This window comes from Elgaria multicarinata, chromosome 2 (genome assembly GCF_023053635.1).
Source record: "Elgaria multicarinata webbii isolate HBS135686 ecotype San Diego chromosome 2, rElgMul1.1.pri, whole genome shotgun sequence".
Lineage (NCBI taxonomy): Eukaryota > Metazoa > Chordata > Lepidosauria > Squamata > Anguidae > Elgaria > Elgaria multicarinata.
This window is the reverse complement of record NC_086172.1, coordinates 79,810,481-79,834,456: the sequence shown is the minus strand read 5'-3', so window position 1 is coordinate 79,834,456 and position 23,976 is coordinate 79,810,481. Positions and strand designations below refer to the sequence as shown.

The following is a 23,976-nucleotide window of genomic DNA, read 5'->3' as shown; positions in this document are numbered from 1 at the left end:
TAGATAGAAATATGTCCTACAATTCTCAGCATTCCCCACCCAGCCCATAGGATTTATTAATTTTAGGATTTTTATCCCACCCTTTAGCCAAAAAGGCTGTCAAGGCAGCTTACAAAAATATTTCTTAAGACAGCAGGATTGCAGCCTTAGTCTTTGTAGCACCCCCTGCCCCGCCTTTATTCCTAGGTGTGGGGAGGTTAAAGATAGGTAGAAAGTTGGATTGTTATGTTGGATTCTTATGCAATCGGCTTAAGAGAGTTTCTGCTATTGGGCGGTATAGAAATGCAATAAATAAATATGTGGGACTGATACTATATTAAACGAGTGTGGCCCAGGATAGTGGTACTCCAGTTGAATCATAAAAGCAATTGTCATTTTGCAATTTAGAAGTAACATCGTTGATAGATTCTCTTATTGGGCTAAAGCAGGTTATAGGTGCAAGAAACTAAGTATGTATGTATTAATTGGTCATTAGAATAACTGAAGCTTTAAGAACTGATGCATGATTTTGCTTCCCCCCCCTACTTTTCCTTTTGTTTTCCTTTTAAGTTTTAGGCATTTTACAAAGTCTCAGTGTTACACACATCTCAGATCAAAGCCTCTAACCTCTCCTACCATTGTCCCATGCAGTATTTTTATTGCATTCATATTGCTCCATCTCTCCAGTGGTAAGGAAGGGGGTCTTCCTAGTCCACCACACTGGTACCGTGTGGAAACATGGAAACAGGAGAAGTACTGATCCACATATTCTTGACCATCCCTCACAGCAGATCATGCAGAGGACCTGCTGGGAAACAGCATCTGAAGCGATGCAAAAAGTTGTCTGTGGGAGGCATTGGATGATGGTTGATTCACACCGTCAAATCATTTGATAGCCATCACATGATTTCAGCAGTGGGCGAACAGCTTCTACCATTGTACCTTACTGAGGCATATCTATTTCCCAGTTTTGTGTCTATGACTTCTCTTAAGCAACTTGCTCCATTTTCTAAACAGGCAGCGCCTCCTGCAACCCAGCCTACATAAGTTCCATTTCAAGCTGAACTGACTACTTAGTCTTCCTTCAGTGAAGTCTTCTTGTGGAAACCGTTTCAAATCTGGTCAAGAGGGTCTTGCTCTGTAATTGCTCTACCCTACTGCTGTTTTCCATCTTTTCTATTATATAATGCCTTTCAATCTGTTCCTGTTTCTCAAATAAATCTATCCTTCTTTGTATCTATATTTAATAGGACACTAAAATGGCATATCACATATGAGCAAACCGATGCTGTTAAAAACAGAAGGAAGTTTTTTTCTTCTTCACTTTTGGCAATGGCATCATATCAAGTTGTGGACCACAAGCAGATTGGCCCTTACCCCATGCATTAAAAAAAGGAAAATGAAATCCTGCTTGGAGCTCTCCTGAAACACCAGCTGTAACCTTCAAACATACTTTCAGATTTATGTATTTATTATATTTCTATACCCTCCAATAACTGAAGCAGTTCACAACAAACAAATTTCTTCACAATAAGAGTAATCTGACTTCTGCATAGCTGTTATGATTGTAGCCTTCAGCCTCTCTGCCAGATAGAAGAGAGTAAATGGGTGCTCCCTCCCATGAAGTATGAGCCCTAAGCAGGGAGTGCAATTAGACACAGAAACCAGGAAAAAAAACTATTGGTTTTTACCAAGTGTCAAGCAAAAAGGCTGCACAATACACTAAAGACCCTACTCATACTACAACTCTGACAAAGAGGCTGCACAGGAACAAGGCATTCCCAGGTTTGTTTATTAGAGGCAATTGTACAAGACCATTAATAGAAGCATGAAGATGGACGAGTGTGGTAAAATGGAGCTTCTTTCTACCCATGAGCAAGCTCCCCGTATTAGAAGTGGAGTAATAGCAATGGCAAGTTACAATCCTACACTCTGTATCATATAAGATGGCTGATAGAAGCAGCTGCTCCTCCAGTTCAAGGGGAAAAGGCCCTGGCTGCTACACTGAGTGCGTCACATTAAAAGGTAGAACAGGAGGACCTTGGGGGCTGCATGGCAGCCACTTAACTCTCTGGCACAGTAGCAAGTTCAGGTTCAGCACACATTCTCGTTCTGCCCATCAGCTTCTAAACCCCAAAACAGATAGGAAGAAACACCATTCAAAGTCTAGCTGCCACTATGCGCGAGGGCAATGGGTAGGAAGTAGTAGAAACTGATCAATGATGCTTACGTCTTCTCAATCATAGATTATCACCTTACGTAAGATCAACTCAAATAAGAGGGAGGTGTCAGAGCTTTGATAAGAGTGAAGGGAGTTGATTTCACTGAAGCTGATGAGAGTTTGTTATGATTTTCCATTGAACCAACATGGATCTCCCCTTTCAGTGTCCATTAAATCCATGTTTTTCTCAGTAGTACCTATTCACCGCTAGTTGCAACCCCTGTTCTAGATGCCCCAGAGGTTTCACAGGTTCTAGCCTCAATAAGTGAGGGAAGAGAGCTCCTTTTACTGTTTCTAATCTACTGAAACTATCCCTAGTCAATCCTGGAAGGAGGACCAGGGACAAAAACGCAAAGTAACATACAGCTCAATTGGCCACCAGCAGACAGACACTGAGCCCAGGATAAACTGAAGCTCCCTGGCAGTTACACTCATCTCCTAGCATCAGCACTGTTGGGTGGAAGCAGATTTTGGCTGATGTCCCAGGAGAGAGATCAGGATGGGAATGAAGAGGTGGGGAGCTAGACGGGAAGAGACCAGGATCCAGTCCTATGGACTCTATTTGTCCTTCTTGGTCTCCCCATTGGGGAGCTCAGTAACAGCAGGCACTTCTGGAGAATCTTCAGGGATCTCATCGGATTGCTTGGACACTTTCTTGGCTCTTTGGTACAGCTCATTCAAGTTGAATTCCCGGATCACATTCTCCTGCGACAGAAAGACAGGTCAGCACTGCTTTGTGCCAATCTCATACACTCCCCTTTGCTTATTTAATGCAAATCTCACATCCCCATCTCTTCTTTTAAAATTTGGTGGGTAACAGAAATATCACCAGGAACCATGGTCAGCAGCCACCATGACTGGTGGATAGGGATAATAGAGAGGTAGACTCTAGTGTTGAAGAGTGGAAAAGTTTTTAATCTCTACACAAATGTCTGCATTGTTTAAATATATTTTTGTTGGTGTACCTCCCCTTGCCATTTCTGCTTTTTCCTTTTGTCTTTATGACTAACAAATATGTATCTTTTTGTCTTCAATCCTTAATTTTATACCTTACAAATACCATTTGTAAGGTATAAAATTAAGGATTAAAAACAAAAAGATACATATTGGTTAGACATAAAAAAGACAAAAGGAAAAAGCAGAAATGGCAAGGGGAGGTACATCAACACCCTAAAAACAAAGCCAGAATTGTTTCCTACATGGGCAAGGAGCATTTGGAAATTTAGTACCTTAGTTTTTTCATTTGTTTCATATGAGGAAAGTTAGTAAGCATGAAGTTAAAGTAGTTAATTCACATTTATATATTGCAGAGTCCTAGGGTGTAAATGAAAGCTAGAAATAATCTATTGGATAATATGTAATACAATGGTATCTAGTCATAAGCTAGTTACTACCAAGTACAAACAAAGTAAGGTGTTGTTCTATTCCTTGTTCTATTTCTTTTTCTTTTCCTTAAGCGTTTTTTTTCGTGTACAATGATATTCAGTATAATCAACGTATTTATTATTCTGTAATTTTACTTCATCTGTTTGTAGTTCCTGAGGAAGGATCGCCAGATCCGAAACGTCAAGCTCCTTTTGCAAACAGTTTTTTGCAAAAATATTTTTAAACAGTACAGACATTTGTGTAAAGAGATTAAAAACTTTTCCACTCTTCAACACTAGAGTCTACCTCTCTTTCTATTGGTTCTGCATACTGTTTTCCCCTCATCATTTTGATGGTGTTTAAAAACAACAATTGTTGTTTTTAAATGGATACTGTTGTTTTTATACTGTTTTTATGTGTGTGTGTGTGTGTGTGTTTTTAAATTGTATACTTTTAATGTTTACTATTTTTAAATGTTGTAAACCCCCCAGAGAGCTTCGGCTGTGGGGCGGTATATAAATGTAATTAAATAAATAAATAAATAAATAAATGGTAGATAGGGCTGCCTTTTTTGGTGGGTGGGGGACCCCATTCAATGACACTGCAAGTCAGGCATACCTCAGAGAAGTTCCATGAAACTGCTCGCCCCTTTTTATCAATCTGCGGCCGACGCATCACCTCCTTCCCGCCTTGGAAAAGGATTAGGGTGGGCAACTGCTTAGTGAGAGGAGAGGTGCTGACTTTGTACCTATGAAGAGACAGAGGGATTGAATCGAAAAAGAATGAAAAAGGGAGCGCCGAACCAGTAGCCCTTCTTCTCCCTCACACTGCCCTGCAATTGCCAAATGAAAGAAAGGCTTCAAAGGGCTCCATGTCACCAATCTGGCCTCTTGTCCTACCTCAATGTTCTAGTGAGGTCATTCCCAAGAACATACCTATAGTAAAGACTACAGAACAGCTCACCTGGTGCTTACATCAGGGTAGCGGCCTACATCCACTTTCCCAAAGTTCAATCCAGTGCAGTTATACCTGGCGAGACAACAGTGACTGATGATTAGTACATAGGGCAGAAATGCTGTGAAACAACAGAAGTTCATCATCATCTGTCATTCCTTCCGGCATGGAACGCAAGGCCATGTACCTATGTTTCCCATCCAGGCAGTAACCGACCAAGGCCACCTTAGCTTCAGCAATGTTGTGGCATCATGCACCTTCAGACTACACCATGGGAGTATTAATGCACAAGGAGAGAATAAATTGTGTCTACCAGAAGAGTGAGTTTCTCCTTTCTAGTTTTAAGCATTCCTCTGATTAAGCATCAGCCCACTGAGAGGCAACAGATTTTACTACGTTGAGTTATACAACCAGTCTTTCTTTTTATGCAAGTATCATCTTAATGTTACATCTCCAGGGAGCAGGGACTTTCCCTCCGCCTAAATATGAAGCTTTCTACACTGCGGTCACCTACTGGCCACCACTGGAAGCAACAAGCCATTTCAGAAACCACCAATTAGCTAGGAGCCATAGAAAGGATAACCCTCCCTTCAGGACCTCAGTGCAAAAATAAAAAGCCTGTGCCTCAGTTCAAGGGGAGAGTTACCAGGACTTATTGTGGAGTTCTAACCAGAAACAGCCAGCAGTGAATATGCTAACTGCCATATACTGCATCAGCTCACCTACTAGGCCTTAGTTCCCCTTGCCCATGTTGCTTCCTAGGATCACAAGAATAAGAATGATAACATCTCTTCAATTTGAAATTATCTATCTCTAGAAGAGGATGGATAGGGCTCCTGGGCTATCCTAAGGGCCCAGATTTGTAGGGATTTGCTAAATATTAGGTCTCCTTGCAAAGCTGGCTTTGGAGAGAACTCTGGATATTACAAGTTTGGCGTGTCCAGGGAGCTGATTTCGGCTCCCTGGAAACCATCCGAGCCTGCATTTCCCCCACCCCCAAAATTGCTGCCAAATTTCAGCAGCAAGAAGCCACATTTTTGTTTTAAAACAAAACGTGTGCGCTCCCTGCATGCCTTGTTTTAAAATGAAAGTGCAGCCCTTTTCTTGTGACCACAGCATGCAGCTAAAATTCAGGGGTGGCAGGGACCACAAAAAGAAATGAGGGGCACATGAGGCCCATGGGCCGTGCATTCCTCATTCTGCTTTTAAATTACAGCCTTCACTGTTCCATTCCTAAACCATCAATACATCAGGGAACACAGCCCCAGAAACCTGATGATTTTACCTTTGTTCATCAGAAAGTTGCAGTGTTGTGTCTTAGAAATCGTGTGCATTTATACACTCATTAGAATTGTCGTGATTCGTCTTTGTGCTTAAGTTTTAGATTTATTAAGAAACCACTATTTGTAGCTACTGACCAGCAGAAAAACAATGCTTTACTGAATGCAGCACAATCTCTGGCTTCAATAATGTGGTCTATTGAGTTCAAACATTCGAATATTTATCTGGCGGCTCTACATGGGCATATCAGCACTCTTTTTCTTTGAGAAGAAGTAGGGTTTGGTTTGATATTTTTTTAAAAAAAAGACTGCTAAGAGCTTGGGGAAGAATGTCTACTCTTAATGCAGTATTTCTCTTCACCACTCCTAACATATAAACACTGTTCCACTTCCTTCTCCTCGCTTGATTCAGGTACGCTGAGTTCACGCCATTACTACCCACAAGTTATAGCCACACTGGACAGTTTGAACTTTTATTTCCAAATGGCAGCTGTAGCTACTCAGAAAGTCTCAGCATCAGTTTTGTAATTATTTGCTGTAACAAGGGATAGAAGACTTAAGCCAATCAGCAATGCATGAAATAAATAGAATCATAAGAGTTGGACGGAACCTAAAAACTCTCTCATCTCAGGGGTAGCAAGCTAAAGGCTGCTGGTTCGGTTTTTAGATTTCCTTGCATCTACCTTCCCACTACCTTATATTAAAGCATTTTTATATATCATACAAAGGGAGAAGAGAGAGTAGGCAAAAACAAGTAGCTAATGTTATGTATTATTGCATTTATATCCCGCCTTTTTTTCCTCCAAGGAACCCAAGGCAGCGTACATAATCCTCCTCCTCTCTCTCCATTTTATCCTCACAACAACCCTGTGAGGTGGGTTGAGCTGAGAGTCTGTGACTAGCCCAAAGTCACTGAGTGGTTTTCCATGGCCAAGTGGGGACTAGAATCCAGATTGTCCGACTCCCAGTCTGACACTTCAGCCACTACAACACACTGGCTCTCAGTGTGATTAAATGATTAAATTGTATTTTCCTATCTTCAAGAGAAGATAGCCAGGGATGGTTCATAGGACACAGCATGAAATTGTGACTGGCATTTCTCCCTGAACAATCACTTTTATAACTAGCTCCAGTTGGTGGGTCCCAGGTTTCTAGTTAAACAAAGTAGATCACAGATGCCTAACGTCTGTCCACCCCTGCTCCAAGACACTGTTCTTTGATGAAGTGTAAGCCACTCACTTGAGAGACAAGTCAGCATAGATGGGAGCAAATGACTGACACTCATTGGACCAGTTAGCAAAGAATTCCACAATCCAGGTTACCCGCTTGTCCCGTTCTAGTTCCTCCTGCAAAAAGAGGGATCTGTTTCACACTATACACATCACTTAAATGTGTGCATGATACTCTTAACAAAGTTGAAAGTAACAAGAAGTTTAGCCAATTCACCCAAGAACAAATGGTGTGCAGAGAATAACATACTCACATCTATGGTTTTATCACTGAAATATTTGATGTATTCAGGACCCAGGTACAGAGGCGGCTTGCAGGTCATCAGGAACACTGAAAATGCACACACCAAGCACAGCTTAGCACTATGCCAGCATGGGATGAGGAAGCTGCTTTATACCAGGCCAGCCTATTTGTCCACCTAACCCAGTACTGCCTACTCAGACTGGCAATAACTCTCCAGGATCTCAGGCAGAGGCCTTGATCCTTTTAACTGGAGATGCTAAGGACTGACCCTTTGCACGCAAGCTATGTGGTCCATCAGAGCTGGAGCCCCTCCCCACTTTGAGACTGACACGATTCTCAAAAGGTTTCTCAGGTATCTTCTCCCTATTGGCACTAAGAAAGATTCGTTGGACCCACAGCCCTCCTCCCATAGCGCAAACAAAGGGGATTCAGGCAACAATAGAGCTGTGTTTCCTTCCACATAATGTAGGTTGACAATAACCTATAAGCAAGAAATCCCAAGGGAAAGGTTTGTTCTGTGATAACCTAGGACAGATGCATACAAGCAGAGGGATGTTTTGAAACATCATTCAGCCTTTGGGCTCTTGTCTAGAACTCAAAATGCTACATTACAAGTACACAAAGCCCAGACTGCCCCCACCCCCCCAAGATCCAAAGAGGCAAGGTGTATTTTGCATCTAAAGTCCTATTGCCTCTGGTGTCTAAGCCCTGTATAAATGGTGTAACTTCCAACCCCACACCCTAAAGGTCTCACCTATGCAGAGGGTGAGATAGAGCAGCCCCATCCGGATGTCAAGGCGGAAAAAAAGGATGACATTGGCTACCTTGCTGAACATGAAGATATTTCCCACATGCTGGTCCACGGTAACTTGAGGGAGATACAAACACACACAGAAAAAGATAGTTACTAGTGGTATCATCAGTATCACTGCCACTGCTAGGTCCAGTAGCTTCTACAGCGTATCGGTAATCCTCAAAAACATGAGTTTGGAGCCATTATCACTTTTACAATTTCTGGAAGTTCTCTATAAGGTGAACTGTATACCTTTTGCAGTTTGAGAATCTATTTATGTGAATATTTCAAGGTTTGCAGGCGCTTCCTCATCATACAAGTGCTATACGCAGTTAACATTTTACTGTTCTGTGTTTTACATCATTTGTGATGGCTTTTTACATTTAATGCACACAATACAAACATTAGGATGGACCTACTGAGTGTTATTTTCATGCCTACATACTATTTCCTTGTTTTGCAGAACCTTTCATCCTAACCAATTCTCCTCCCAGGCTCTCTACCCCCACCTTGTTCTTATCACCTCTAGGTTATCACCTCTATCACCTCCACTTATCACCTCTATCCTTCACTTGACCCTTCCCTCAAAACATCAAAGTGTGGCACACAAAAGCTTTCCCCACCCACCCCGGCCTCCATATCTTCATATTATGGATAAGCTGCAGGAAACAAAAGAAACAGCAAACACTTTTTGAAGCCACTCCTCCAATAAGAATGCACAGGGAATGTCATGGTGGTAACACAGCTATTGTAGCCGAGCTACAAATGCCCAGCAGCCAATTGTCTTTAAGCCTTTCAAAAATTTTAGGTGCCTTCCACTTCTGTGTGGATTTATTGTATGGAGACATCTTGCGCCAGCTATCTGCTGGAGTTGAAATGACTTGACTATCAAATCTTAAACGCTTTCAATACAAGCAAGAGATGGCTGTGAAGTTTCTTTCCTCTGAGTATTTCAGAATCTCTTTGTGAGCTTTACTACCTAGGGAGGTTGTGGGCTCTCCCACACTAGAGGCCTTCAAGAGGCAGCTGGACAACCATCTGTCAGGGATGCTTTAGGGTGGATTCCTGCATTGAGCAGGGGGTTGGACTCGATGGCCTTGTAGGCCCCTTCCAACTCTGCTATTCTATGATACTTCAGAAAAAAAATACCAATGAAGAGAACAGACATTACTCACTGGATCTGCGGTTCTTCATCATCACGATGGCACTGAGGAACATCAGGATCTCCACCTCCCGCTAAAAGGAAGACAGGGTACTGAGTGGCAGGACAAACAAGGGAATCAAAGGCCTGCCCACCCATAGAGCAGGAGTTACATTTATCCCAGTTTCCAAATACCTCCACTTCATCATCTAGCAGTTCATACTGTCAGTTCCAAGTGGAAAACTCTTTGTAGTTGACTGGAACTTCCACAGGCACAAATCAGGCAGGTGGATGATGAAGGCTTTCAATGTGACCAATGAGTAAACTCTTAAGTGACACCATGCGTTTGGATTCAGACTTACTCTGTTCATTTATTAAATTATGCAAGTGGACTATTTGCAATCTTGGCCTCGCATGGTTCATTATTTATGCAACAGCTACTTCCATGTGTGGGTGATTTGCAACAAAAAAATCTTTTCACTGAAGAAGCCAGCACCATCTTGTATAAACCCTGTGCTCAGATGTCCAGCTGCTTTCTGAGACAAATACCAGAAGAGTAGTCATAGTTTGTTGCAGCAAAAGCAGGTAAGTTTTGGGGCCGTTTAAACACCCAACAAATTTACAACATGCTTCTGAAAAAGTCTCTAGGACACAAAGCCTTATACCACACTCAATTAGTTTTTAGGGTATCACAAAAAAACTGTCTTTGCTTTTGAGAGTAAAGGCACAATCCTATGTATGTTTAGACAGGAAAAAGTCCTACAATTCCCAGCATCCACTCTAAACATGCATAGAATTGCGCTTTAAGCCACTTCCGTTAGCTGGCATATGCTCAAGTTAGGGTCAACTCTTTTCCATTATATATTCTTTAAATTTTGTTTCCCAATACAACAATTAAAAGTTACAATGCTTCAATATAACACATCTATAGTTGCTAAATCACCTGGCTGGAACTTTCCAATAATTGATAAATGGTATTCAAATTTTGGGGGAAATCTGGATGGAGTACCTTCTTCCTTCCCATAGCAATTCAAAATTATTTTATTCATCACCATGGCAGTCAAAAATTTATCTTACCATTGTAACAGAGACAGTAAGTATATTATCACCAAGCTTTTGTTAAGAGAATCCTTGCAGCTATTAACATATAATTCACTATCACCACCAAATCTCTAGGGATCTGATCTTTAATATCACCCAGGAGTATCGTTGTTGGGGTTAACTGCAACTCATAATCTGTATTTCTCTGATACTAAGTTAAGACCAACTCTTAATATATATCAGTCCCAAGTGCCACTGCAACACATGGATGTGTTAATCTTGCCATTGATATGGTAACCCCTGAACTAACTAGTTACAGACTGACATGGGGTTATACCAATATCATTACAGAATCAGAAAAGACCCAATTAATCCTTTGCTGCAGCCCACTGGATTGAAATACAACTTCTAAAGAATTCCCAAGAGATGTCTGTCTAGACGACTTCTGATGTTCACCTATGAACAAATTTCCACAACTAAGGGTGCAAGCCTATTGGGACAGCAGTAAGCCTCCGAACTCAGAGGTTTATGGTCATCCATTGCAGAGTGGGCATAATGGTGGAGGCAATCTTCACTTCCAAGTTTCTCCCACAGTGCATTTTAGCTAGTTTGGCTTTTTCACTCACCTAGCTGGGGCTCTGTGGAGTTGGGGGGGGGGGGGAGGAAGGCTGGGGCAGCCTGGGATATGGTGTAAGCTGGCCTCCCCAGTCCCCTCTTCTCCAAGGTTGCCTTTGCAAGGGTACTCTCTGCAACTGCTGTGAGGGGAAGGGGGTGGGGAGCTTAGATTCCTGGCTCCTCAGATTCAAGAATCTGAACTATCCTATAGCCCCCAGGCTCTGTCTAAGAGTCCTAGGATTGCTCCATAAATTGTAGTTGTGAGGAGAGAATTTTTCTACAAGTTTAACAGTGGCAGAGAACACCACAGGGTAGGAGAACAAGCTGCAGGTATGATCACAGCCAAACCACCATCCCATGGGGCCTGGAGATTTGATGGAAGACACAGAAGAGAAGGATTTTTACTCCCCTGATGTTGCTGGTAACTGAGGCTACACACAAGTCTTGCCTCAAACCAGGAAGTGAGTGAAAAAAGTAGAGAATCTCTAGCATGAGTACAAGAATGGGACTGGAGAGCTGTTCTCTTGTTTTACTTTTGGTGCCACAACCCCAGACTGGTTTACTAGAAAAAGGAAAGTTCAGATTGTACTACCAATCCCCATGGAAGCACAACAGCAGAATCTACAAACCGGGCTTCCTTCCTTCAGGATAGGTAACCTGGTGCCCTCCAAATGATTCTCGAACTACAATCCTGACAATCCATGACTATCAGCAATGCTGGCTGTGCTTGTGGGAGCTGTCATCCAAAACATATAGAGGGTGCCAGGTTGCATCACTGCTGGAGGAGTACAATGCAATAGGATGAGATTTGTGCAGAACGATTTAACACCAAACCGGCATATGGGAGAGCTGAGAAGTGAGGAAGACAACACCACTTGGCAGTGGTGAGAGAATACAGTTATGCTCCAGGGCAGCGGCCCCTATTCGGGGTGAAACCGTTGGGTGCCCCGTGGTGGAAGGCCGTATTAATATAGTCCACATTTAAGGTGCAATCCTATGCAAGTTTAGACGGGGGCGGGGAGCCCTACAACTCCTAGCATCCTTTCTTCCCCGTTAGATCTTGAATGAGGATTCCTCATGGAGGCTCCGGGCCCGCGGATCATAGAAGAGTACAGATGGAAGGGGTATATAAGGCCATCGAGTCCAACCCCCCTGCTCAATGCAGGAATCCACCCTAAAGCATACTTGACAGATGGTTGTCCAGTCGGATCTCTCCGACCAAAGGAGGGAAGGGGGCGGGACGGTGCATCTTAGCCCTCCCCCCCCCCCGACCTTCTCTGGCTCGTGGGTGAAGGTGCGAGGCTGGGGACCAGCCTGAAGACAGTCTCTCTCCCCCTCCCCGCCCCGTCACGCAAGCCCAGAAGAGAACGGCAGGTGCAATACCGCGGAGGCGAGAAGTAAAAGGGGCTACGGGTGCCGCGCCGGGTCTCACCCAGTCAAAGTCGCAGGGGTTCCCGTCCTCGCGTTGGCTGGGCAGCCCGTGGCATAACGGCGGCACTTTCCGCACCAGGAGGAAGGCAGCCGAGAGCAGAAGCGAGAGCGGGTAGTAGGGTTGGGCGAGCCATCGGCAGATTCCAGGCACGGAGTAGATCAGGGCCAGCAGGGGTGCCAGCACCGCCATTTTCACCTCACACTGACCGACGCCCGGCGCTGCACTACCACCGCCTTCCTGCAAAAGGAATCTTCGTCCGTTCCTTCGGACTCACTGGTCGCCAACGACGCCAATCGAAGAAGAGGCGGAGCCTACAGGAGCACTTCTTGCCTTTATTGGCCGACTCCAAAATCACTCATGGCTATCCAGAACACAAACAAGAGAACATTGTTGTCTCCGGACGCGTTCTATTGACGCAGAAGAGCTATCTAAAATTACGTCACTGACGTCCTAGACGCTAAACCAACCGGAATAGGGTCGAGTTTCCAGGGTAGCTAGCCAATAATAAGTAGAGGAGGGTTCTCTGTCCGCCAATGAAAGCAAGGCGAACGTCGGGGATCTCCAAGATACGGAGCCAATGGGAGGAGATTGCGCGGAGCACGCCGGGATGATGGAGAATTTTTCCGCTCTCTTCGGAGGGGCAGACCCTCCTCCGCCCACCACAGCCGCTGCGCTGGGCTTTGGCCCTGGAAAACCAGGAGGACCCGGGACTGGGCCGCCTCCCGTACCTGCGGTGACTCCTGTCGGAGAGGAGGCGGCGCGCAAAGCGGCGGCGGCGGCCAGCGGCCCTTTTTACCTAATGCGGGAGTTACCAGGTAGTGGCTGTTGGGGGCGGGCTTCGGGGATCTTTGGCCAACCGGAGTTCAGAGGCGGGCGTTCCGTCCGTGGCCAATGCCGTTTGGCAGCATTAGTGTCGTCACAGGGGGATGATCCAATGAGGCAGCCGAGCTGCGCCTGATGGGCACTTTCCCCATCTGCGTGAGAATTTAGTCCCAGCAACTGTCGAAGGTCGCGACTTGGCGGAAACGTAGGTCGGAGGTGACGAGAGCTGATGGGCAGCTGCTGGGACCAGTAAAGAACCAGGGAAGGTCAGGGAGGCGGGCTCAGGTCGCCTGCCTCTGCTTGGCTCTGCCAAACCGGAAGTCGCCCAACTTCATTGTTGACAATAATGTTTACTCCGAAGTAAGTCCCACTGAGTCAAATGGGCATACTCCAAAGTCGGTTCCAAAGCATCATGTTGGTGTGGGATTTAACCCACCTGCTCTCCTGCCGCCCCGATCCCTGCCCCTATTGAAGATCCTGAACGCGCAGCCTCCTTTTCCGTAATATCTCGTGGGGCGACGGTTCGGCTCCGTTCTGGCCCCGTCAGGGAGGGAGCCAGACTACGCGCTGCAGACAACCGCATCCCATTGCACGTGTGCTCGGAAGTAAAGCCCTACTGCTCTCAGTGAGTTTTACTCTCAGCCATGTATGGTTTTGCAACCTTGAAAACATAAGCTGCCTGCCTGCCAGTGTTCATGCAGAGATCGATGTTAATGGAGAAGGGTCCTGTGCTCACGTGCCTGGAAGTATTGTGGCCCTTGACTTATTCCCAAATCACCTCCCCTAAAGGCATCAGGAGGAGAAATGCTACTTATCTTCAGAAAGTAGAGCAGTGGTTTTACTGGAGTATCTTTATCCAGCTTCGCTAAAAGCATTTCAGGTTATATAGAGCAGAACATGCGTTCTTATGATCTAGAATTAGGAGATGGCTGCAGAAGCAGTTTGTACCAAGTTTGAAGGGTTTGCTTGCCAGACTTGTTCTACTGTTATTTCAGATGAGCGAATCATAGCCCACATTGCAATGTTCTTTGTTCCTTGTCAGGCACCACTGAACTAACAGGAAGCACAAACCTGATCACCCACTACAATCTGGAGCATGCTTACAACAAATTTTGCGGGAAAAAGGTGAAGGAGAAGCTCAGCAACTTCCTACCAGACCTGCCGGGGATGATTGACTTGCCAGGCTCTCATGACAACAGCAGCCTGCGTTCTCTAATTGAGAAGCCCCCCATCTGTGGGAGTTCATTCAATCCCATCACCGGGACCATGCTGACAGGTTTTCGTCTCCACGCAGGCCCGGTGAGTGAGAGTTGGGATGTAGGTGGACAAAAGGTGGGATGGAAGAGGGAAGCCTTGACTGTCAATGGGAGAAAAACTCAATAGTGTCATGAACGGAAAGAGGTTCCAGCAGAGCTGGAAAACCTGAGTGTTATACACACCTGAGTAATGCTGTCATGAAACATGGATCTGACAGATTTTGAGAGGGAATACGAATTCACACAGAGTATGTGGATCACAGTGGTAGTGGGATCAGCTTTTGAATTCAGCACCATAGGATCCGTCTTCCTTGTTGGACTAGGCAGTAGTAGGTGGGCTGAAGTTAGGGACAGATCCCAGGCAGAGGATAACAGAGGCTGCCTCCTGTCATGGAGAGAAGTACTGTAGGCTTCCCTGCCCCCTGTTGCAGAGCAGGTATTAAGGTAGGGGTTAATTCCTACCTGAACTCCAAATTAACCCCCTAGTTATGCTCTTTGGAGGGTAGCTTCTCTATTTTATATATGGCATGGAAGATGGCATTCGGATAGTGGCCTTTTCTCCTTCCCATAGCTGAATACCCCCTAGTCCAAGCATATCAAGGGAACTGATTTTGCCAGTCCTTTCATGACAGTAAATTCTGAGCAGGAACAGAGCAGCTCTTGCAGCATACTGAAACCATTTTCCCGCTGGTATGGCTGGCGCTCCTGTTGAAGCCCAGGTTGCTCTGTGGAATGCAGAGATGACTCGGGCGGTTGACATGAACACGCCCAAGCGCCCTCTCCCTCTGAGCAGAGCCCAGCCAGCTCCTTGGTATACACCTGAGCTGAGGGCAATGAAGCAAGAGGGGAGACAGCTAGAACGCAGGTGGAGGAAAACTCGTGCTGAGTCTGATCGAACAAGGGTTAGAGCTCGCTATTGAGCCTATTCTATGGCGGTGAGGGTGGCAAAGACAGTTCTTTCCCACCAGCAATTCATCTTCTCAGTGTCGTCTGGCGGAGCTTTTCTGTGTGGTTCGTGGCCTGTTACATTCTGGGCCAGGCCGAGAGATGGTGGAACCCTCAGTAGCACACTGTGACAAATTTGCACGGCACTTTGAAGATAAAGTCGCTCAGATTCGTCATGAATTGGACGCCACGCTTAATGCAGCTCCACTAGTAGAGGTGTTCAGAGCGCCGTCCGGTCCGGTTTTATTGGATGAGTTTCAGTTATTGAGGCCCGAGGATGTGGACAAGGTGCTTGGCCAAGTCCGGTCGACCACCAGTGTGCTTGATCCTTGCCCCTCATGGCTCATTACATCAAATAAGGAGGGGATCGCTGGCTGGGTCCAGGAGGTTGTAAATGCTTCCTTGAGAGAGGGAGTGGTGCCGGCCTCTTTAAAAGAGGCGGTAATTAGACCACTCCTGAAGAAGCCTAATCTGGACCCGGAGGACGTTAACAACTACAGGCCGGTGGCTAATATCCCTTTCCTGGGCAAGGTGCTTGAGCAGGTGGTTGCAGGACAACTCCAGGCACTCTTGAATGAAATGGATTATCTAGATCCATTTCAATCGGATTTCAGGTCTGGTTTTGGAACAGAAACGGCCTTGGTTGCCCTGTGGGATGATCTTTTGCTGGGAGATGGACAGGGGGAGTGCGACCCTGTTGGTTCTTCTGGACCTCTCAGCGGCTTTCGATACCATCGACCATGGTATCCTTCTGGATAGGTTGTCTAAGCTGGGAGTTGGAGGTACTGTGTTGCAGTGGTTCCGCTCCTACTTGGATGGCCGATTCCAGAAGGTGGTGCTGGGGGATTTTTGCTCTGTGCCGTGGCTCCTACGTCATGGGGTTCCACAGGGCTCTATTTTATCCCCTATGCTGGGGGAGGTTATCCGGAGATGTGGACTGAGGTGTCATCAATATGCGGATGATACCCAGCTCTACCTTTCCTTTTCATCAAACCCAGGTGAGGCAGTAGCTGTTCTGAACCAGTGCCTGGGCACGGTAATGGACTGGATGAGGGCTAACAAACTGAGACTCAATCCAGACAAGATGGAGGTACTGTTAGCAGGTGGTTCATCTGTCCGGCGAGGTGATGTTTGCCCTGTCCTGGACGGGGCTGCACTCTCCCTAAAGGATCGGGTCCGTAGTCTGGGGGTGCTCTTGGGGCACCCCAGACTATCACTTGAGGCACAGGTGAACTCAGTGGCAAAGAGCACCTTTTATCAGCTTAGGCTGATATACCAACTGTGCCCTTATCTGGACGGAGATAGCCTAGCTACCATTATCCATGCTCTGATAACCTCGTTTGGATTACTGCAATGCGTTATATGTGGGGCTGCCTTTGAAAATGGTCTGGAAACTTCAACTGGTACAAAACAGGGCAGCACAGTTACTAACAGGGACTGGCCGATGAGACCACATCACACCAGTCCTTTTCCAGCTTCATTGGCTGCCAATCCAGGTCCAGGCCTGATTCAAAGTAATACATTTTAAATGTATTAACATTTAAAGCCTTAAACGGCTTGGGGTCAGGCTATCTGAAGGAACACCTCCCATATGTACCTGCCCGGACCCTAAGGTCATCCTCAAGGGTCCTTCTCCGCAAGCCCCTGCCAAAGGAAGTGAGGCAGGTGGCTACCAGGAGGAGGGTCTTCTCTGCTGTGGCACCCCGGCTGTGGAATGAGCTCCCTAAGGAGGTTCGCTTGGCACCTACATTATATGCCTTTAGACGCCAGGTGAAGACCTTTTTATTCTCCCAGCATTTTAACAGTCTATAAATAAATTTTAACTGGTGTTTTAAATTTGTAATTTTGCATTGTTGCTGTTTTTATCTGGTTGAGCTTTTATATTGTGTTTTATATTATGGTTTTATACTGTTGTTTTATACTTTGAATGGTTTTAATTTTTGTGAACCGCCCAGAGAGCTTCGGCTATTGGGCGGTATAGAAATGCAATAAATAAATCATTTCCAATTAGGCAGAGAGCTTATTGGGTATGCTTTACCCTTCAGGCACTTCTGAACTAGCATTGCCCATCTCAGCCTTTTCCATTGGGGATGTCTGGTGGGAAAGTGGCCACTAAGGCAATGCTGCATGGGGAAACCCCTGGTCACTTCTAAGCATCAGCATCCCATTTTCCCTGACCAGCTTTCCTGCTCTGGAACAAGAAAGGATGGTGTTTCTTTTCACATTCGCCATAGGGTGGCACCAAACTCTGCATGGTGAGTGGATTTGTCAAAGCCTGCCTCGGGTTGTTCCCTGGCCCAGATGTTGCTGAAAAGGTATAAAGGGTGCTATGAGTGAACCTTTGTCCACAACAGTGTTGATCGGTTAAAACTCTGCAATGCTGAATTTGGAAAGTTGAGGCAGAGAATGAAACTCGGTGCATAAGACCTTAGCTAAATAAACCTAATAGGAACTGTTCCCATGCAAATGATGATGGAGGGCAGCAGTGGAACTAGGTCAGCAAAGATATAGGCTCCTAAGCCCCCCTCCCCTTGAGTGATTGTACCTGTGGTTATTCTCTGTCACAAGAGGATAAGAATGTGGATAGGGTGACATTTTTCTCCCTCTCTCAAAATACTAGAACCCGAGGTCATCGCATGAAGCTGATTGGTGGGAGATTCAGGACAAATTAAAAGAAGGACTTCACACAGCACATAGTTAAATTTTGGAACTCACTACCACAAGATGTAGTGATTGCCACTAATTTGGATGGCTTTAAAAGGGGGTTGGATAAATTCCTGGAGGCGAAGGCTATCAATGGCTACTAGCCCTGATGGTTGTGTGCTATCTCCAGTATTCGAGGCAATAAGCCTGTGTGCACCAGTTGCTGCGGAACATGGGTGGGAGGGTGCTGTTGCACCATGTCTTGCTTGTTCATCCACAGCTGATGGCTGGTTGGCCACTGTGTGAACAGAGTGCTGGGCTAGATGGACCCTTGGTCTAATCCAGCGTGGCACTTATCTTCTTAAGAGACGTGGTGTTCAGTGTACTAATGTGGCTCTTTGTTTCTTTTTTGTGCTGCCTCAGCTGCCGGAGCAGTGCCGCTTAATGCACATCCAGCCACCTAAGAAAAAAAACAAGCACAAACACAAGCAGAGCCGTACTCAGGATCCTGTCCCTCCAGGTAAGACGCTTGCTCTTTGGGCTTTGTGATGCATTGCCTACATAGCATGCCACAACTCCTGCCCCACCCAAGCTGAGTGCCTATTTCATTTGCTGTGTCTCTTCTTGGCAGAAACACCTTCAGATTCTGACCACAAGAAAAAGAAGAAGAAGAAAGAGGATGATCCTGAAAGAAAGAGAAAGAAGAAGGAGAAAAAGAAAAAGAAGGTAAATTGGGGAGACCACTTCCACCGCCAATCTCCGTATTTGTAACTTCAGGTATAGGAGAACTGAACAAAGCTAGGAACCCTGCTCAGAACGTGGTATGAAATCTGAGTTCTCCCCTCTTGGTCTAAAATGCCTTCATGGCCCTTTTTATTGATAGCATTTTTATTCCGCCCTTTAGCCAAAAAGGCTCTTGAGGCAGGTTACTAAAATCTTCCTTTAGACAGTCCCTGCCCAGAATCTTACAATCTAAAAAACATGACATGAAAGGAAAGGGGATGGGGAGGGAGAAAAGAAGCAAATATAGGCACTAGATTCTTAGTTGCAAAGTTTAGCAGGTCATGGACACAGTGGAAGGCTTTTTCATTATCTTTACATTATCTCCACTTTCTTTCATGTGTGTGTTTTCCTTTTCTATAGAACCGGCATAGCCCTGAACACCCAGGTGTGGGCAGCTCTCAAGCCAGCAGCAGTAGCAGCCTCCGATAAAGCCCTACCAAGAAGTGTGATGGAGAGAGCTCTCCAGGAAGGTGCTACAGAGTTGTTGAGAAAAGGAGTAGCAGCAAGAATGGGGGAGCCACTGCTGACTTCCTCTCCACCTTATGGAGGGCCATGTAGACGATGACTACTGGATGGAACTTCTGAGACTCCATTGGGTTCCCTATAGGAGCACAGACTTTGCCTGGGACATAATGCAGGCTGGTCTCTTTATATGAGAGCCCTGGTTTGTTTGTTTTCGTCTTCTTTTCTTTTGTACAAAATGTTCCTGACCAAGTTGGGATGTGTCTGTCTCACATTTTAATTAAATCTCTGTTGGAGGAGATGCTAATGCTTTGAAGGAATCCTGGCTTGTGCAGCCTCTTTTCCCCATGTCATGGGCTTACAGGCAGCTCTGTATTCTTCTGCAATTAATAGATAATAGGAAGAGACTCCAGAGGGGTTTTCTGTTATAGGGCATAGCCTGAGGCCGGTAGATGAGTTAGTAGTCCGACTGGAAAGAGCTGGTCTGACTACATGCTTTTGAAATAGGAAAGGAGAAAAGCCAGGACTTTAAGACGGGAGAAGAGATATGACAGAGCTGGATTTCATTGTCCAGTTATTCTTGCCAGTAAATAAACTTGCTTTAATATCAGATGGACAGCTAAGTGAAAATTGTTGACCTTTTCCTTTAGCGATGGAAGCACGACAGGGCCAAGAAGGTGCGCTGTAAATCAAAGTACAAAATTGTTGCAGGATTATTTTCCTCAAGGGATCATTTATTAGGTAAAGGCTTCTCTATAGGTTGTTGCTTCTTTTTTTAAACTGATAAGTTTTGATCTTTGCTAGCAGGAGGGGAAAATGAGCAACAGATGTAAGCTGAAGATATGGAATTCTTCTCCAGAAACCTCAGCTGGACAATAGAAATAATTGATCTGCTTTATGCCTTCTGTAGTGTAGCTGTGTTCTTATATACGCTTGCTAAAATGGTGACGTACGTCTTCAGGTGGTGTTCTTATCTGCACCTCCCTGTCTTGCTTCTAAATAACAACAAATCAGTGACAAATCTGCTTGCATCTGCAGCAACAGCTGAAAAAAAGAACCCTGATGGGGTGATGAGAGGAACTTGTTTTAAAACAGCTGCTTCTTGCCTACTGGCAGGGGAATTCCATCACAGTTTACACCAGGATCAGAATGAGATTGGATCTGTGCTTTTATCAGAGTACCTCTTAGGTTCAAATTAGATGTGACATGGGAGATCTCTGGTCAGAACTCCTATGCCTTTCAGTGGGGTGGAAAGAATTAGGGCCCTGGCGGTGGTGGGAAGCAGTAAAAATTGCCTGTCCCAGGCAACAAAAAAAGGGCAGGCCCAATATGGGTGTTGGTCCCTCACTCCCCTGCACTTGCTCAGCAGCTAATCCCAGTTTGGGGTGGGTGTGTCAGTTTCTATCAGGAAAACTGCATGGGGTGCAGTTAACACCTGCCCAAAGTACTGTGGCCTCAGTGCAAATCTTCCCCGTTTTTAACCAAAGAAAAAGATGTTGGGAAATCTGCTCTGGGCCTGCCCCTGACCTTTTGATATAGCTGTAGATAGATGGGGCTTAGAAAGTAAAATGGAGAGGCTTTGGCTAATGCCTTGGTCTATTGTGTCAGCTTTTCATGTGCTGCCTTGCTTGCAAAGGAGGGTTTGCTTCATCCCAAAGGAATGTATTCCATGATGCAAAGGTGTTTGTAGACCAACTCTTGTGTGTATGCTTCATGTTGCTCCGTGACTAACTGGAGAAGGGGCAGGTTTGCACTTGACACTTCCTGTGGAAGAGCTCTGAGTATAGACTACTTCTCTATATAAACTAGAGGAATTTATGCAAATAATATGACCTTCATTAACTCTAGCTGGATACAATAATTCAGGTGGTGAGGTGGAAAGCAAAAATAATGAGGCTTGTTTATGCAGGATACCAAAGGGAGGCATAGGGTTGGGTTCTTTTCCCCCTTCGGTGGATGGAAAAATAGCTAAGCTCTTTGCAGTTGTATGCAAGTTTATCAGCACTTAAGGCTAAAAGGGTTAGAAACTTAGTAATGCACTCCTGCACTGTGAATTGCAGCTGTTTATGTCTGATTTGCATCAGAGCTCTGCAGATTTCCATTTTTAAACTTTCTGGCTGTCGTGTTTGCAAGGAAAAGCATATAAATAAAGTTAGCATTCTGATGAGTCATAAATAGGGCAGCTGGCAAGTAGCAAGACTGTCGAACCTCTGCACCCACGCCTCCAGGATTTGGCTCTAGCTGCCCTTTCATCCTCCAACCCAATGCATCCTGTAGTCCATTGCAGCTATTGAAAAGGGTGGTGTGTTGTAAGAAACAGCAACAATGGAAATAGAGGTTGGTCTGCAATTTCTTCTGTCTGCAAATTTCTACAGATGCACGGAGAGAAGTTCATTGCACAGGATCCTTTCAGGAGAATCTTTCATAATCACCCTCTAGGTTGTATTCCTCCTCGAGGAAATAGATGACATTATCCATAATGTTGGGCTGCCAGCTGTCAAAAGCAGATAAATTTGTGCACAAGTTCTTCTGCTACCTCTACAAAAGTGAATATGTGCCAATAGGCAGCTTGAGCATAGTTATCACCCACTTCAGACAGTGCCTGGCTGTTGGGCACCAGTTGTGAGTTTGATTACTTCCTCCCTTTGGCTGTATTGATTTCCTTCACTACTTCCAGGTATAATAAATGTAATTTATCTCTAACTCTGCATTGAAAACCTACTGCAAACCATAGTTTCTGATTCTAGGCTGGAGGCATAATATGACTACTACGAGCAGACACTTGGCAAATGGAACCAGTTTAGGGGCAGCAAGGTGAGGCTGAGGTGCAAGCTAATAGTGCGATCCCTCTGGTCAAACTGTTACTGTCTGCTTATTACAGCTGCCCTAGTTGATGTGTATATTTTTGGTGTAAAATGTGGATCCCAGTCCTAATACTACACCCATACATGTTTGTGTTGAGTGGCTGGTATTACCTAAATGTAGGGTATTCCTGTAAATACAAGCACCTTGCCCCTGCTTTGTTTATTCAGTTACTTGTGCATGGTCTTTGGTAGACCTAGGTGGCTGTTCTGTATGGCAGCCTTCCCCAACTGGCCGCCCTCCAGACTTTTTTTTACTCTTCTTGCCAACAATCCTGACCACTGGCCATGCTGGGTGGGGCCAATAGGAGTTGGAGTACATAACATTTGGAGGGTACCAGGTTGGGGAAGGCTGCTGTAGGGCAACAGGGGTTGGTTGCTGCAGTGCTAGAGCTCTAGGAGGCTGGTGGTGAACTGGCCTGCTGGATTCAGTACTGGTAACACAAAACACTACCTTGAAGCTCAGAAGGCCCCGTTTCAACCCCAGTGCTGCTTCTTACTTTCCCCAGCTGTGTAGCTAGACATCTGGCAGCCAGGCAGGACTCATATTTAGACTAACTCCCCTGAGGTGGGACAAAGCACTCCAGAAGGGGAACTTCTGGTGGGAGCGGAGGAGACTGGAGTGTCCAGTTATCCTAAGATGAGTCCTTCTTTCCTTCCTCCTCTGATTCGCCCTCACTGGACTGGCTGAAAAGTCCATTCAGCAAAAAATCTAAGAGGGCAGAGAGACAAACATCACCTTACTGGTCCTTCTTCCAGCTTCAGCCCAGGGTCTGAGTTCGGGGGCTTCCAAACAGTGAAGATGCAGTCCATAAGTTTGCTCCCTAAACCTATACTAAGTTCTAGATGTAAAATCTAGTATATTTTCAGTGTAACACAACTGTTGGCCTTCGAATAATTTGACTGCAGTTTCCTTAACTCTCAGTATATTCGTTGAATAGCTGAGCACTATGGATCCAAAAGAGCAATATTAGAGAGATTCCATCGCTATCTTCTTACCTTACCTCTTCTATGGAAAACAAAATAATTATGATAATAATAAAAGTTGACTTGCTCTTCTAACCCATATAGTCAACAAAATAAAATCTATGTAATACAATAAAGGAAAAGAATGAGCATTCTACTCCCCTTCCCATCATCTCTATCCCACTTCTCCCATGCATCTAAATTGAAGCCATTGCTACAAGATGGGGCCAACTGCCCCCTCTAGTAATAGATGGTCTCTGAACACCGAAGGGCAGCTAAGGAATACTCCCCTCCTCCCATCCCAGAAGTATCACAAGCTTTGTCCTACAGTGCTGGCACTACGTAAAGGGAAGGGAGGGAGGAACATTGCTTCATACACAAAACCTATTTGGGATTTGGCTGGGGTGGGGGACACGTGTGGCCCTTCAGATGCTGCTGGACTACAACACTCGTCAGCCCTAGGAAGCATAGCCAATAGTATGGGATGATGAGAGTTGCAGTCCGACACCCTCCGGAAAGCCACATGTTCCCATTCCTGGACTAAGCTATCCTGTGTCGGGGTGAGCAAATTGGCTTCCACTGCAACAGCTCCAACTGTATTAAGAAACCACATCCAAACCAGGTTGGAGAAGAGAGTCTTGTCGTCCAAATCAGCTCCCTGTGAGTAGCCACGCGTGTTGACAAAAAAAACACTCCAGTGGTGGTTTGAAAGAAACTTTACTTTAGGAATAAGCAACTTTCCATCCTAGGGTAAGATGGCTCAGTTCAGCCATGTGGTCAGCAGCCCATGAGGCAGGGAACAAGAAGAAGGAGGAAGTAGAAGGGAGGAGACAGGAAAGGGAAGAACAAACATCCCAGCAATCCCCTCCCACCTTGTTCAGGTACACATTAACCCTTTAGCTGCAGGTTCAGTGTCCTGTAACCCGAGTTCTGCTAACAGAGAG

At 45.4% G+C, this 23,976-nt stretch overlaps 2 protein-coding genes across 2 annotated transcripts; one reads left to right on the top strand and one right to left on the bottom strand.

Annotated features, from left to right (window-relative positions):
• Window positions 1-1,748: 1,748 nt before the first annotated feature.
• TMX2 (thioredoxin related transmembrane protein 2) lies at window positions 1,749-12,705 on the bottom strand. The gene is made up of 8 exons (XM_063116935.1): window positions 12,295-12,705; window positions 9,241-9,301; window positions 8,027-8,140; window positions 7,283-7,359; window positions 7,039-7,145; window positions 4,529-4,594; window positions 4,184-4,313; window positions 1,749-2,905 (listed from the first exon to the last, which is right to left on the bottom strand). The coding sequence occupies exons 1-8, from the start codon at window positions 12,481-12,483 to the stop codon at window positions 2,759-2,761; spliced, it is 891 nt and encodes a 296-aa protein (XP_062973005.1). The 5' UTR covers window positions 12,484-12,705; the 3' UTR covers window positions 1,749-2,758.
• A 167-nt stretch (window positions 12,706-12,872) lies between these two features.
• Window positions 12,873-21,908, top strand: MED19 (mediator complex subunit 19). Its single transcript, XM_063116936.1, has 5 exons — window positions 12,873-13,109; window positions 14,159-14,415; window positions 18,384-18,480; window positions 18,592-18,686; window positions 19,104-21,908. The coding sequence occupies exons 1-5, from the start codon at window positions 12,902-12,904 to the stop codon at window positions 19,170-19,172; spliced, it is 726 nt and encodes a 241-aa protein (XP_062973006.1). The 5' UTR covers window positions 12,873-12,901; the 3' UTR covers window positions 19,173-21,908.
• The last annotated feature ends 2,068 nt before the right edge of the window (window positions 21,909-23,976 follow it).